The sequence below is a fragment of the Pterocles gutturalis genome, unplaced genomic scaffold, assembly GCF_000699245.1.
Source record: "Pterocles gutturalis isolate BGI_N339 unplaced genomic scaffold, ASM69924v1 scaffold13256, whole genome shotgun sequence".
In the NCBI taxonomy this organism is placed as follows: Eukaryota; Metazoa; Chordata; class Aves; order Pterocliformes; family Pteroclidae; genus Pterocles; species Pterocles gutturalis.
The window spans coordinates 29660-42520 of NW_010098094.1; the positions used below are offsets into that span (position 1 = coordinate 29660).

At 47.9% G+C, this 12861-nt stretch overlaps 1 protein-coding gene across 1 annotated transcript in view; it reads left to right on the forward strand.

Moving 5' to 3' along the window:
* Positions 1–1987: 1987 nt before the first annotated feature.
* Positions 1988–12861, forward strand: part of LOC104472166 (vascular endothelial growth factor receptor kdr-like) — a 90352-nt gene continuing 79478 nt past the window's right edge. The window contains exons 1-2 of the mRNA XM_010087736.1: positions 1988–2109; positions 5791–6002. Of these exons, the coding sequence (XP_010086038.1) occupies positions 1988–2109; positions 5791–6002 (334 nt within the window). The remainder of the gene's footprint in view (positions 2110–5790; positions 6003–12861) is intronic.

Here is a 12861-nt window from a genome sequence, read left to right on the forward strand (position 1 = left end):
TCATCCTGCCAGTTCTGGCATTTGGTGTCCCAGTGTAGCCTAACCTTTCCCCTGACCACTCTCTCTGTTTTGCCTTTTTTTTCCCAGTCCACTGAGCTTTGGCTCTTTTGTGCCCGAACGGGCACACACTGTGTTTCCATAAACCCTCAGTCACCTGGCAGCAGTGTGTGGCAGAGGAATTTCTCCTCCTGCCCTCGGTGGGGTAGAAAAGCACTGAAATCACACTTTGCTTATTCATTTCTTCAGCTCCCAAAGCCAAAACAAACTTTGGGAAAGAAGTAGCTTAGAAGTATAAACAGAATAATTGAAAAATACTTTTCTTTCTTTTAGCAAAAACAGTCTCAAATATTATAGAAGCCCAAGGAGCGCGTTGCTCTCGGGTCCCAGCAGCAGCCAGGTCCAGTGCAGCTCCCTGGCACTGCATCCAGCCCCCTCCCACACCGTCACGCTTGCTCCCGAGAGGTAAAATTCAAGCCTGTTCCAAAGGCCAACGTCAGCTAAGCCCCCCTAAGCTCTAAGAACAACCGAAGGCACAAGAGGAAAGAAATAAAGGATTATTTCAAACCCCAGGATTTTCTAAGTGGAAGCAGCACCTGGCTGAGGTCGCAGAGCAGAGCACGGCGGCAGCGGTGTCCTGGGAGAGCGGCACAGGACCCGGACCCTCAGCTAGCAAACGAAATGACACTTGACAAGCACATTCAAGGCTGTTGGTCATTTTTCGGATTGTTTTTGCAAAGCTCAGCACATGGTCCTAAGAGACCGCAATACCTCAGCACCATTTCATAAGTGATGGGAACCTGACCGGCTGGTGGAAGGAGCCACTCTCCAACGCGGGAGTGCTTCACTCTCCACGCCGGTGGAACACACCAGGCTAAGAGCATTGCACTTAAACCCAGCAAAGAGACGAGAGATAGGAGGCGGGAGGCAAGAAAATCACTGTTTCATCCAGTTGAAAAGTTAAACCCTAATGTTTCTCCTTTTGCTAGATACGTTATCTCCACTATTCTGCTGAGAATAGTGCCTCTGCTCTAATCCCAGCTAAAGATTTCTGGCTTATCAGGTTCAAGGCAAAGGGGAAGATACAGATTTGAAAAGCAGGAGGGGAAAGAAAACATACGGCTTTAATGTCAGAGCTTTGGAAATTGAGATACTTATCTAGGTCTGTTTTCTCCTTGCCTTGATTATGTTACTTTGAATTTGGACAAGGAAACCAGCCTGGCCAATCTCAGTCCTGTTTCTTCTCAGTTTCACTTTCTGAAAATTATATTGTCAGAGATGTACACTCAGATCTATGAGGACAGTTTCCCATGCAGAAGACATGTCCTGAGCCAGGAGATGACGATGAGAGAGACCTTTATCACTACTGTCATTGTAGACCATTGTCATCAGAGACCTGACAAACCCTGTCACACAGCAGCGATGATGGTGTCCCAGGCACCGCTGCAAAGCCACCTTGGAGCATGACACCAGAACACGGCCACAAAGCCAGCAGCTCGCTGCGGAGTTCAAACGCAGCGAACGGGGCTTTGGAGAACGGCAGCCTTTGCAGTTGCTTTTCATGTAGCAAAGAGTTGCTCCCCAGAATTATTGTCTTCTCTCCTCCCATCGATTAAAATGTAACATATGAGCTCACACATCAAATTATTTCTCAAAGACCTTCCTTCCACTTTTATATGTGTGTAAAATCCGTTTGAAACGAATCTGTTCTCCTATAACAGCAATAATTCAGTAATAAAGGCAGCTCTAAATAAAAGGAGAGACAATTAGCAGAAATGCAGGTGCTCCATGTAAAAAAAAGAAAGAAATGAATAACAGCAACTGCAAACCAAGGAAGGGGATCTCACAGCCAAGTCCACGCTCAGCTGAGTTGCAGCAGTACAAATGCCAGCGCTGTGTGGGCCCCCAAATTAGGAACTATTTACAAAACAAAAAGCTTGCCTCAACTGTATTGTGCCTGTTCTAACCACCCTGAATAGCCTGCCTAATGATGCTTTTGTCTTTATTTGGGTCAGGTCTTGCTGAGGAAGACATTTTTGAGAAACCAACGCTCAGCACTGCAAAAGACCACACTGTCATCTTACCAGGAGATACCCTAAAAATAACATGCAGGTAAGGATGGCTCCAGCAATGCTGGATTTCCTTGGTTGTATGGGTTACCTTGGCACAGGACAGCTTCTGGGTGGGACAGAGCAGAGACTGCTGCGCGGCCAGCTGGGAACCCGGGCTGGTCACCCTCACGTGCGTTTCTGCACGGAGGAGAATGTGATGGGCTATAACAGAGCAGGGAGGAAAATCTCAGGTCAGCATTCAGCTTGGCCAGATTCTTTATGGGACCCGAGCAAAACCCTGAGTCAGCAGATGGGAAAGCTTATGGGATGTACCATGCTGCAGGACATGGCTGGGAAATCCTCATCTGAAAATAGGTTTGGATTCAGCTCCTCTGCAGCTAAAATCACCCTTTCGCTCCCTGTTTGTAAGCAAAAGACAAATAAGATCACCAGGGCATGTCGTTAGCTTGTTATACATATACACATATACATATATGAGCTTAAACTCCCTAACCTCAAAGACCACCTAGATGACAGTTCAATAAACAGCAGTTACTCTGTGTACATGCACAGACCTGACCTGTTCAAACATCTCACAGTCTTTAAATCAAAGATAACCAGGACTCATAAAAAACCAGACTGCGGATAGTGTAAATTATGGCAGCTCCTCAGTTCGTGGCACAATGTGCAAAAACTAGCCGTGAAAGAAACAAGCAAAATTTGGGTAATGGCGTGTATTTACAGGGAGATGATCCCCTGGAAACGGGGAATAGAGCTTGTTCCGAGTGTGATTTATACACCAAACTACCGTGAGAGGTTGTTTTCTATTTTCTGCCGAGAGCACTGTAGGAGAGAAGGCTTAAGGTAACACAAACTATCACAGCTTCTCTCCCTCACACACTATTTTTACACCTTCTTGCAAAGTCCCCTTGACTGTAGCCACTATATGGATGGTTCCTTGCAACAGAAGTTACTGGGAACAGTAAGAAAAAAGCAGTGGGAAGGTGAATCTAAGCGGTAGTTTATGCTACACATATGTCCCTTCTGATTTTTGTTTAATTCATTGCTATAGTGAAAGGTAAATTGACTCACAGTGCATCAATTTGTGATGTCTGCTGGACTGTAAGGCAGGTTTTTTCCAAATACATCCAGCCAGCCATGTGGCTTATGAGGTCAGAACAACCTTACAGTGGTATTCTTAGCTTGGCAAGCAGCAAGCATGATGGAATAAAGTTTAAATAGTCCTTTAACATCTAGATGCAGAGCTTCATAACACATGTTATGCGGACGTGAGTCTGGTGTAGTGCTCCATGCCGATTAAATCAACACTTTTCTGCAGGTCTCCATCCACTGCCTTTGCAATCTGTAGGAACATCCCATTGTTTTTCCTATCACCAGATGAATAAACAGATGAAATTATTAGCACTTCAGTCCCAAATTGCTCTGTGGATGCAAAGCAATAAATCCACACGACAGGTCTGGGAAACAGAAAAGTCTGCTAGTGTGCTTCCGCGCCCGCATCCCGGAGCACTCCGGTTCCTGGGCTCAGGTCACGCAAGAGCTGGGAATAGAAGCTAGAAGTGTGATTGCTGCATATCGAGTGTGAGATTCCCTGTCTCAGGTCCTTTGCGGAGGTCTGTCATCCTGCCTCCTCTGACACACCCATAGATTAGCTCTGGACTGGCCCAAAAGGAGCTCTGAGGTCTTTCATGATTCCTGGGGTCCCTGGGGCTGGGAGGAACACAGCACGAGACAGCAGGTAGCTGCTGAAGGCTGCGGTGACTCTGTGTGACCACCCCTTCTCCCTTAAACTCCATTCATTTGAGGTTCTTGGCCAGGATTTCCTGGTTTTTGGCAGCCTGGCCAAAGCTACTGTTGTGACTCCCCACTGCCAGACGTGTGACAATCCCAAAGCAATAGCCAAAGCCTTCATCTTCCACCAGGATAAAAAATGCAGGAGGAAAAGTGGGCACACGTAAGGAAGCGCAGGCATGTGAAGCCCTGATGGACATCAGACTGGGTGACGCTGGAGGACAGGGACACGATGACATGCTGGAAGCTGAGTGTCTGCGTGTGAAGTGGCATTGTTCCATATTCCGGGCCAGCAGTCCCATTTCTTGACAGAGGTGGTCATTACGTCATTAACGACGTTAGTAAGGCAGGGAAATACTACTGGGCAGGGACCTCTGTGTCCAAAAAGAATTCAGTGCTCTGAAGGACGGGAAGCTGGTGTGACGGATGAGGTGGGGTTGTCCAAGTCAAGAGTGCATCCAAAACCGAGGGTGAGGCTGCTCACCAGAGAGGATGTTCACGCTTTTCCCAGTGCTCTCATTCAGCTACGTGCTGGGAATAACCTCAAGAGTTCAGCCCCGTGTCCACATCGTCTTCAGGAAGGCGACAAGAGGGCTGGCAGAAGCAGGGCCAAGAGGATGTTTGTTTAAGTGTCACTGGGTTTGCTGGCAAACGCGTTCCCTGGTTGCATCTACTGCACCACTACACAGCCGCCGGCACAGAAAGGGTTGTTAGAGTTATTAGCTAACTGGAAACTTCACAGGGCTTGCTCGGTAGATACGTTTGCTATTAGCATCTCTGTACTGAGCTGGTGTGTCTAGACCGGATTTCTCCCTGGCGACACTCAGCTGGGGAAATCCAGAGGCTCTTACTCCTTCCTCAGCTCAGCAAAGGCCATTGGGTCAATGTGGATTCGCTGAGTGAGAAGGGGTGAGTCAACTTCTTCCCCAGAAAAATCCATGGACAATTACTCCCATACCCCCACCAGTTTCCACATTGACCACCAAAACCCAGTCTGCTACAAAGAGACCATCATCTTCATCTCCTAAGCACTTACATCACGTAACAGGGCGTCCCCAGAGCCCTGCCTGTGTGTCCCAAGCACAAGAGAGCTCCAGGAGCTCCTGCTGCCCTGGTGTGCCCTGGCGTTTCCAGCGCGATAGGACGAGCACAACCAGTGCCTGTTACTGAGCTAACTTAGATCCATTGAAAGCTCTCTTTGAGTCCTGCAACAGGTCATGAAAAAGCCTTGCTTTTTGTCAGTGTACTACGTAGAGTTGGGTTTGACATTAGCTGTGATCAGAGATAAGGCAATGGAAGGTCAGGTGGGTGGAACGGTGGATCATCTGCCCTGCTAGCTTTGGGTTCTGACTGCCATGACAAGGCCAATTGGAAAAAAAAAAAAAGTGTCTTGAGCAGATATTCTAAGATTTGTAATCTGATTAGTTCCAGACTTTTCACAAGAATCAAGATTGAGTCACTGCTGATTTAGCAAGAAAGGTGATGCAAAGTTACATAAATGTTCTCTTCTCTCCACGCAGCCTAAGTGTAAGAAAATATAAATTAATTTCGATGTTAAAATATGCAAAGTCCTCAGCTGGGGAGAAACCTATAATTTTTTCTGGTGCTTTCTAATGTTTGAAGTGGCTAAAATGAAGTGTTATAAAAACAAACTCATGTTCAGGAAATCTGTTAAAATAAAAATTACACTTTCCTCCAGGAGCTAGCTTGCCACAGTTCCCACAGATTATTTCAGGAATCTCCTCTGCTCTGGGGAAGAACGGGGGGGTGATCCACCTTAACTCCTTAAGGTGGAAACACAAGCACCCAGCAACCTTTATTATTCATTGCTAAATGACAAGAGTAGGAGCACTGGGAACACCCAGAAGGAAGCCCTGATTTCAGCTGAAGCCACGACTCTGCCTCTCATGCTGGTGTGTTGTGTTGGCAGGGGAGCACCTTCTGTCAGCTGGCTTTTGAGGGAGGAGCAGAAGGAAGACCCCCGGGTGCACATAAGTAATTGTCGCAATAACACGAGGCAAAGCTGCAGCATGCTCATCGTCAGGAAAGTCATGGCGAACGACACCGGTTACTTCACCTGCATTCACGATGACTTCCCATCTAATGAGGACCTCACGGCCAAGATTTACGTGTTTGTTAAAGGTAAGATTTTCACTTCATTTTGTTGTCACGGCTTTTTGCTGATAAAAGTTGTGTTCAGCTGTGGGATCTGTGCTCGGCAGAACAAGCAACCCAATTCAGATGCTTTCACAAATCCCACCTCCCCACGGGCCCAGGGCTGGAGCAAGCACTGGATCTGACTTTTTGAAGAGGCTGGATATGCTGTGATTTTCATGCCAGCTGGATTCACAGGGACACAGATGTGAGAACCAGAAATTGCCCATCTTGTTCAATTCCCAGACTTGAAAACTAGATTGCCCCATCCAGTTTTGTGTTCCAAATAACTGATATACTGGTTTCTTTAAACCTCTTTTCTTTTTCTTCTCTTTTTAAGATTAACTTCTTGGATCCTAAGGGGTTTTGCTATCACAGTGTTTTTCCTAAGAGCCATCCTGAATACCCAAGTTCTCCTTCCCTTGCTCCCCAGGCACAAAACAACATTCTTTGTAATTCCTCTCTCTCCTACACATTTGTATCCTGCTTTGTCCTTCACATCCGTGAGACATGCTTAGTAAAGCTGGGTGACTGCATTATACGTATTTTATTGTAAAAAAAAGGGCCCATTGCTCATTTTTGTTCTCTTTGAGCTGCCTCTCCCCCATGTGTCAGAATCACTGAGTTCAGATCCAACAATAAATGGAAACTTCAGAGGAGCGTGGTCCTCTGTGACTAAGTGACTGTATCACGCTGAACAACCATTTCAATAATATGGATTTTTGTTAGAAGAACTTTCCCCCAAAAATGCTGATATTTTTTTCAAATCTACTTGACAAATGCATTACCAAACCGCTGAATCATCTCACATCTTCCAAGCTGAGATTGTGAGTAGTCCAAGGAGCTGACTTTGTGTCTGGAATAGGGGATGACAAGAACTCCCTTGGTGCTCAATGGGTTTACTGTTCAGCTCCCCACAAATACTCATGACAATCAATTAAATTTCATTTTTGTAGTAAGTGCTAAAATCCGATTCTTTGAATCCTCTTCCTAAAACAAATGCTAGAGACGCAATGAGTTTGATATTTGAGTAGTTCAGCAGACTTACAGAAAGCACACGGATCTGCTGGGCAGCTCTGGCAGTCCCATGGCACTGCTGATGATGGTGAAGCCATCACGAGGGGCGATGTCCATCCCAAGGGGACTGTGACATACCCACCCAGCTAAACCCAACTTCAGAGACGCAGTGAGTTTGATATTTGAGTAGCTCAGCACACTTAGCACACGGATCTGCTGGGCAGCTCTGGCAGTCCCATGGCACTGCTGATGACGGTGAAGCCATCACGAGGGGCGATGTCCATCCCAAGGGGACTGTGACATACCCACCCAGCTAAACCCAACTTCTGCCCTACGAGGTGAACACACCTGTTTGATCCGTGGGGATGACACTTTCCTGTCTCTTTATGCCTGTTGAAAATTGTCCCTTTCTACCCTTATCCTGCTTTCCCAGCAAGTCTTCCTCCTATCGGAAAGCAGCTTTTTGGTGTTACTTGTTAGTTCCTGCAGTCATTTTTTTCTCCCTTTCTATTTCCTTTTTCGGATTTTTTCTTGTTACTCTAAGCCCTGCTTGCTTTATCCACCCTGGTTCTTGTGCTGAGCTGTTTCCTTTTCTCATTACACACTGCTCAGATGCCCCACATCTAACATTGTCAACCCAGCCCAATGCCTACGCTTCAGGAAGCAGTGCATTGAAAACTCCATTCTCCGTCCCGATTCAGCGCCCTGGCTGGCTCCCCAGGCCTTCATTACTCTGTGGCAGGAGCACGTGCAGGAAATGTTATGGATCTTTTGGGACCGCCTGAGTGTTTTCCTTAAGAAAACATCTCAAGTTATGAAACGCTTGCCGGCGATGCACTTGGAACAGTGCTCATCTAAAAAAAAAATCGCAGGATGTCCTCTTGCTTTGCCCGAGACTGCTGCGGTCCCCTGACGAGCAGCACTGGCTGGATGTTTTCTCCAAATCACCCGCCGAGATTGTCCTCTCTCAGATGCAATTTAATTGTGTCCTGTGCCCTCCCTGCTCTAAAAGCTCTTATTCAGACTCTTGTGCTTTAGAAAAGCGGATAGAAAATGAAGCAGCTTGTGAAGCAGTGAGAAGGGCGAGGCAGCGGGGATCTCTCGGGTCCGTGTCCCAGCGCACCAGCTGCCCAGCCACCCCAGCGCTGAGCTCTGCCATGGTCCGCCCGTAGGCTTGCAGGAGCCTGCTGGGTTCTGGCCGGCCAGCGTGAGGAAGCTGCTTGGCCCCGGTGAGATGAAGCTATTTATACCTCGGCATGGACGATGTTCTCGGGACATGCTCTTCCTCCCATTCAGTTCCTGTGTATATTTGTTGAAAGCCAGCAGGCTGTTTCGGGGACAAGCAAGCTGTTCCTCAGTGGGGGCTCTACGAACTGTGGAGTTAAGCAAGGCATTCAGAACCGACCTACGATTTTCTTGAATTTTTAAGGAAATTAGTCCTACAGTGCCTGGACGTCACTGAGAAGCCCATCCGTAGTCTCCAAGTGAAGAAACTCGCGGTTCCCTGTGGGTGCCAGGGAAGGAGAGCTCCCAAAGACATCTCTCTGGGTGTTCTGTGGAGCAAGTGCTCAGCAGGGTGTTTATGAGACAGACCCAGGTGGAGTGAGAAAAAGTTGAGCCAGACTCTGAAGGCTGGAGATTCCTCTGAGGTTACAAGCCATTATTGCCAAAAAAGGAAAGGGAATGGTATTTTTTCCCTTCATTCCTGGCCTGCTGCTTGACACCAAAATGAGAACATGATTGTATCGGAAGCCCTGCTTATTGGCTATTATTTCCTGTGCCTGCTTCTGTTTTTCCAGCCTCCCCGGTGGAGTTTCTAAGCTCTGTCAGAATCTGGCGTTCAGCAGCTCTCCCCCCCGGTGCAATTGAGCCGTGACCCCCGCACATCAGCCAGATCATAGGGGACCCGAAGGCGGCGGGGTCAGCCACCACGCCTCAGCGGCGCACCGGCAGGCTGCAGGGACAGAGAACTCAGGATCTTAATCCTGAATAATTGCTCCCGAGGCCTTTTCTGCTTCCCGCTGCAGCTGCAAGTCCCGAGGATCATAATTAAAAAGACAAACCCCGTCTCCTGTTGCCCATCTCCTTGTCGAAAATAAAACGTAGCTTAGGGCTGGAACAGAAATAATTGGCGTTTTTTTAACTGTGTTATTTAGCCTCATTGCAAATCCGAGGGATAACCTCTGCAGCGAGAAGCAGCGGCTGGTCGAGCAGCCGGAGGAGCAGCCTAGAAACCCTCTCGTGGCTGCTGCCAGAGAACAGGGGAGTGGGGGAAGCCCACCCTCTGTCCACAGAACACGCTGCCTCTGCTGAGCCAGTTCTGCACCAGAGGCAGGCACGACAAGTCTTCACTGCAAACTAGCTGCCCACGTAGGAGCCCAGGTCTGAGAGACTCAGTGGACGGCATTTCCACTGCGAACGCTGCCAACGCCAGCTAGCCAATGTCATTGCTTCTGTCTGCCTCCTGCAATTACCCTTCCCAACCAAATGAGTGTTCCTGGGAGGAACACACTCATTTATGTCAACCTTGGAGATCCCTGTGCCAAGGCAAAGGGCAGGCTGTCTATTTTGAGTTAAAATATAGAGAAACCTCTCTACAGTTTTTCCTAGGGCACATATAAAAGGCTGAGAGAGTTGGGGGTGTCCAGCCTGGAGAAGAGAAGGCTCTGGTGAGACCTTCCAATGCTGAAAGGGAGCTACAGGAGAGATGGGGGGGATCAGGGGGTGCAGGGATAGGATGAGGGGGAATGGTTTTAAGTTGAAAGAGATTGAGGCAGTGGCCCAGGTTGCCCAGAGCAGCTGTGGATGCCCCATCCCTGGAGGGGTTCAAGGCCAGGCTGGATGAGGCTTTGGGCAACCTGGGCTAGTGGGAGGTGTCCCTGCCCATGGCAGGGGGTGGCACTGGGTGGGCTTTAAGTTCCCTTCCAGCCCAAACCATCCTGGGATTCTATGATTCTATGATTAGAGAAGGAGGAAAAAAAGACAAATCAAGCAAAGATGCTCTCCACCTTCCCAAAGGACTATCCCAGGCCCCTGTCTAGCCGTAAGTCAAGACTTGCAGCCCTCAGCTATTTGAAACACTGCTACTGTCAGCAAAGCAACCGTCTCAACATAAGACAGTCCTCAGGGCATCAGCTGGAAGAGCTCTCTGCACCGGCTGAAACGCTGCCTCAGCTTTTGCCGTGATTTCCCCGGGAGTCCTTAGCTCTGTGCAGCAGGAAGGGATTTGCTGCACCTTCTGTACCGCGCAGTCAGTGCATCAGTAGGGAGAAGCATGAGCTCAGTTCTGTTTTGCTTCCCAGCATCATTACTGTGGTAACTGGAACTGGTCGTATCTTGCCAAATAGCGTCTAGAAAAGCTCCTCCAAGTTTCCAAGCCGTGCTGTGATTCCTGTCCACACACACCAACAGCAGGGCTTTGCTGGGACTTTGCTAAGAGGCAATCTCCTCCTCGCAGACACAGGGCGAGCAGGCAGGCAGCAGACAGCCTCTCTTATTTTTTAAGCAATGCTGGGCTATTATTCTATTTCTTGAAATAATTATGGCCATGATAGGGCTGGTTCTCAAATAACTACTTCAGAAACACAAGTCTCACCCCCTCTTGACCAAGACACTGTAGCTGGCACCAAAGGATGGATGCGAGGCCAGCACATCAGTGCTGGCTGCCACACGAGGGTCTGAGTACACTGGGGTAGAATCCCCACTCCTGTTTGTGCCTGGTGTGGTTCGCTCTTTGAACACATCGACTGGTGAACATTTTAACAGCCTCTTCCCACCCAGAGCAGCTCTGGTGTTTCACCATCTCAGTGTTATTGGGAGTTAGGAGCACGGCAGGATAGAGGGAGCAATTTGTGCCCATACATTCAGTTCTCAGCACTGATGGTTGCAAGAACACAGCGTAACTCGAAGGTACCCCCCCAGAGAATTTGAGTTCTGGCTCCTTTTGAAGTTCAAGTATTGAATGGTAGAGCCCAGAGATGTGAATCCCCGTCTTCATCCCTTCCTCACCAAGAGAAATCTAAAGAGGGTGGAAGTGCACAAAAGCACCCCTCACATGAGCTCATATTTTGGTTCAGATGTTCTTTGAAGCCGATTGCTGCCTCCTTAATTCTCTTGACAGTTCACAGAGATAATGTGAAAGTGAGAAGCAGAAACGCAGGGCCAGGGTGACAGCGCTGACTCGGGCTTTGGCTGGCTTTCCAGAAGATATTACCAGTGAGAACAGAGCTGGAGCTACATTTCTTCTTTCTTTCACGCCGGAGACACTGAGACAGCTACACTTGCTGCCAGACACTCAGCAAGCTGCGATAGGCAAACGCTGTGCTGTCTGCTCGGTGCGGAGCCCGGCAGATAAGCCGGCTGTCTCGCACAGAGGGGTGGAAGGGCTTGGCACCATCTCCTGGTTAACAGCCTTTAGGGCCACCCCACATGGGAACACAGCCTGTGTCACCGCGCAGGACCCGCTCTGGTTTTCCTCAAGTATCAAGGGCTGGGTCCAAGGGAAAAGTAAGATGTTTTCAATTCTGAATCAAGACATGCAGTGTCTTCGAATCCATTCCGAAAGGATCACTTTTAAGTGGAGGAGTCTTGTAAGATAGGATGTTGAGTGAGCAGCGCAAGTTCCTGGCACTAAGTCAGTGACAGCACTTGACATCCCAGCAGGAAGAGGTACAATCCCCTCCTTTGCATTGATAAAGAATTTCTAAATGAAAGCCTGACAGCCAGGATCACACACACATTTCCTCCACTTCTTTCTCCCCGTTTCTCTTCCACTCAGTAACTGCTAATTGCTGAGCCTTACCCAGGGTCTGCGCCTGGCAGCAGCTGATGCAGGAGACCTGCTCTTAAGGATGGGGCTTCAGGTAAAGCTGGTGAATGGTTTTTCACAAAGTCTATGCCTGCCTAAAATCTAGTGTTGTGGGGAGTCAGAATTTATGAATTCTTCTGGTGCCTGAAACATAATTCCAGCCAAAGTATGGAGACCTGGGTTGTTTTTTTAAAAATTCTTTCCATATTGGCTTTTATTTGTTTGGCAGTGAGAAGCACTTTGCTTCCACAATTTTTGAAGTAACACATTTAAAAGTACTATTTTTCTCAACAAATATTCCTGTGTTTCTAACAGTAATCTCCAGGGGAAGAATGTATTTCATTTGACCAAAACAGAATGCCTCATGTTGACCCAGAATGGCTTCTGGGGCTTTTGCAGTTACTTTGGTTTTGCCTAAAGAGAAAAGATTCTGGTTTCAGTTTAATCTAAACATTCCTGCCAAACTGAAAACTCCTTTATTTTCAAAGATCTAGTTTCAAAACAAGTGACTGTACAGCAGTTACACCTATACCTAGAAGCAGCTTTGGAACACAGCGCACTGGGCAACCTCCCCGGAAAGCTTTCCAAAATACTCTGAGCAAAGTGTCACCTCACTGCTAACGATCCCATTAACGTAAAGAACAGATGATAAACCTCCTCTCAGTGTCTTTGACCTTGACAAAGACAAACTTCATGGGAATTATGTCAAAATATGAACTTAAAGAGCCTTTGAAACTCTGCCCAGGCTTCCCAGCTGAGGTATGACTGAATGAAGAAAATCGGGAGGGTGACAGAATTATCTTTAGCAAGAACAGAGTGAGAAGCAAAATGAGAATGTTCAGGAATTTCACAGACATGACCAGCCGTGGGTGACTGTCCTCAAAGGCCATTTAGCGCTCATCATCTCCGTGGGCTGATGGATAGTTTCTGAGGGGAAAGGTGGTGTTATCTCCCCAGCTTTGGAGATGAGACAAAAGCCATGAGACAAATTGCCGTCACAGTGTATGAAACATGAGCAGGAAT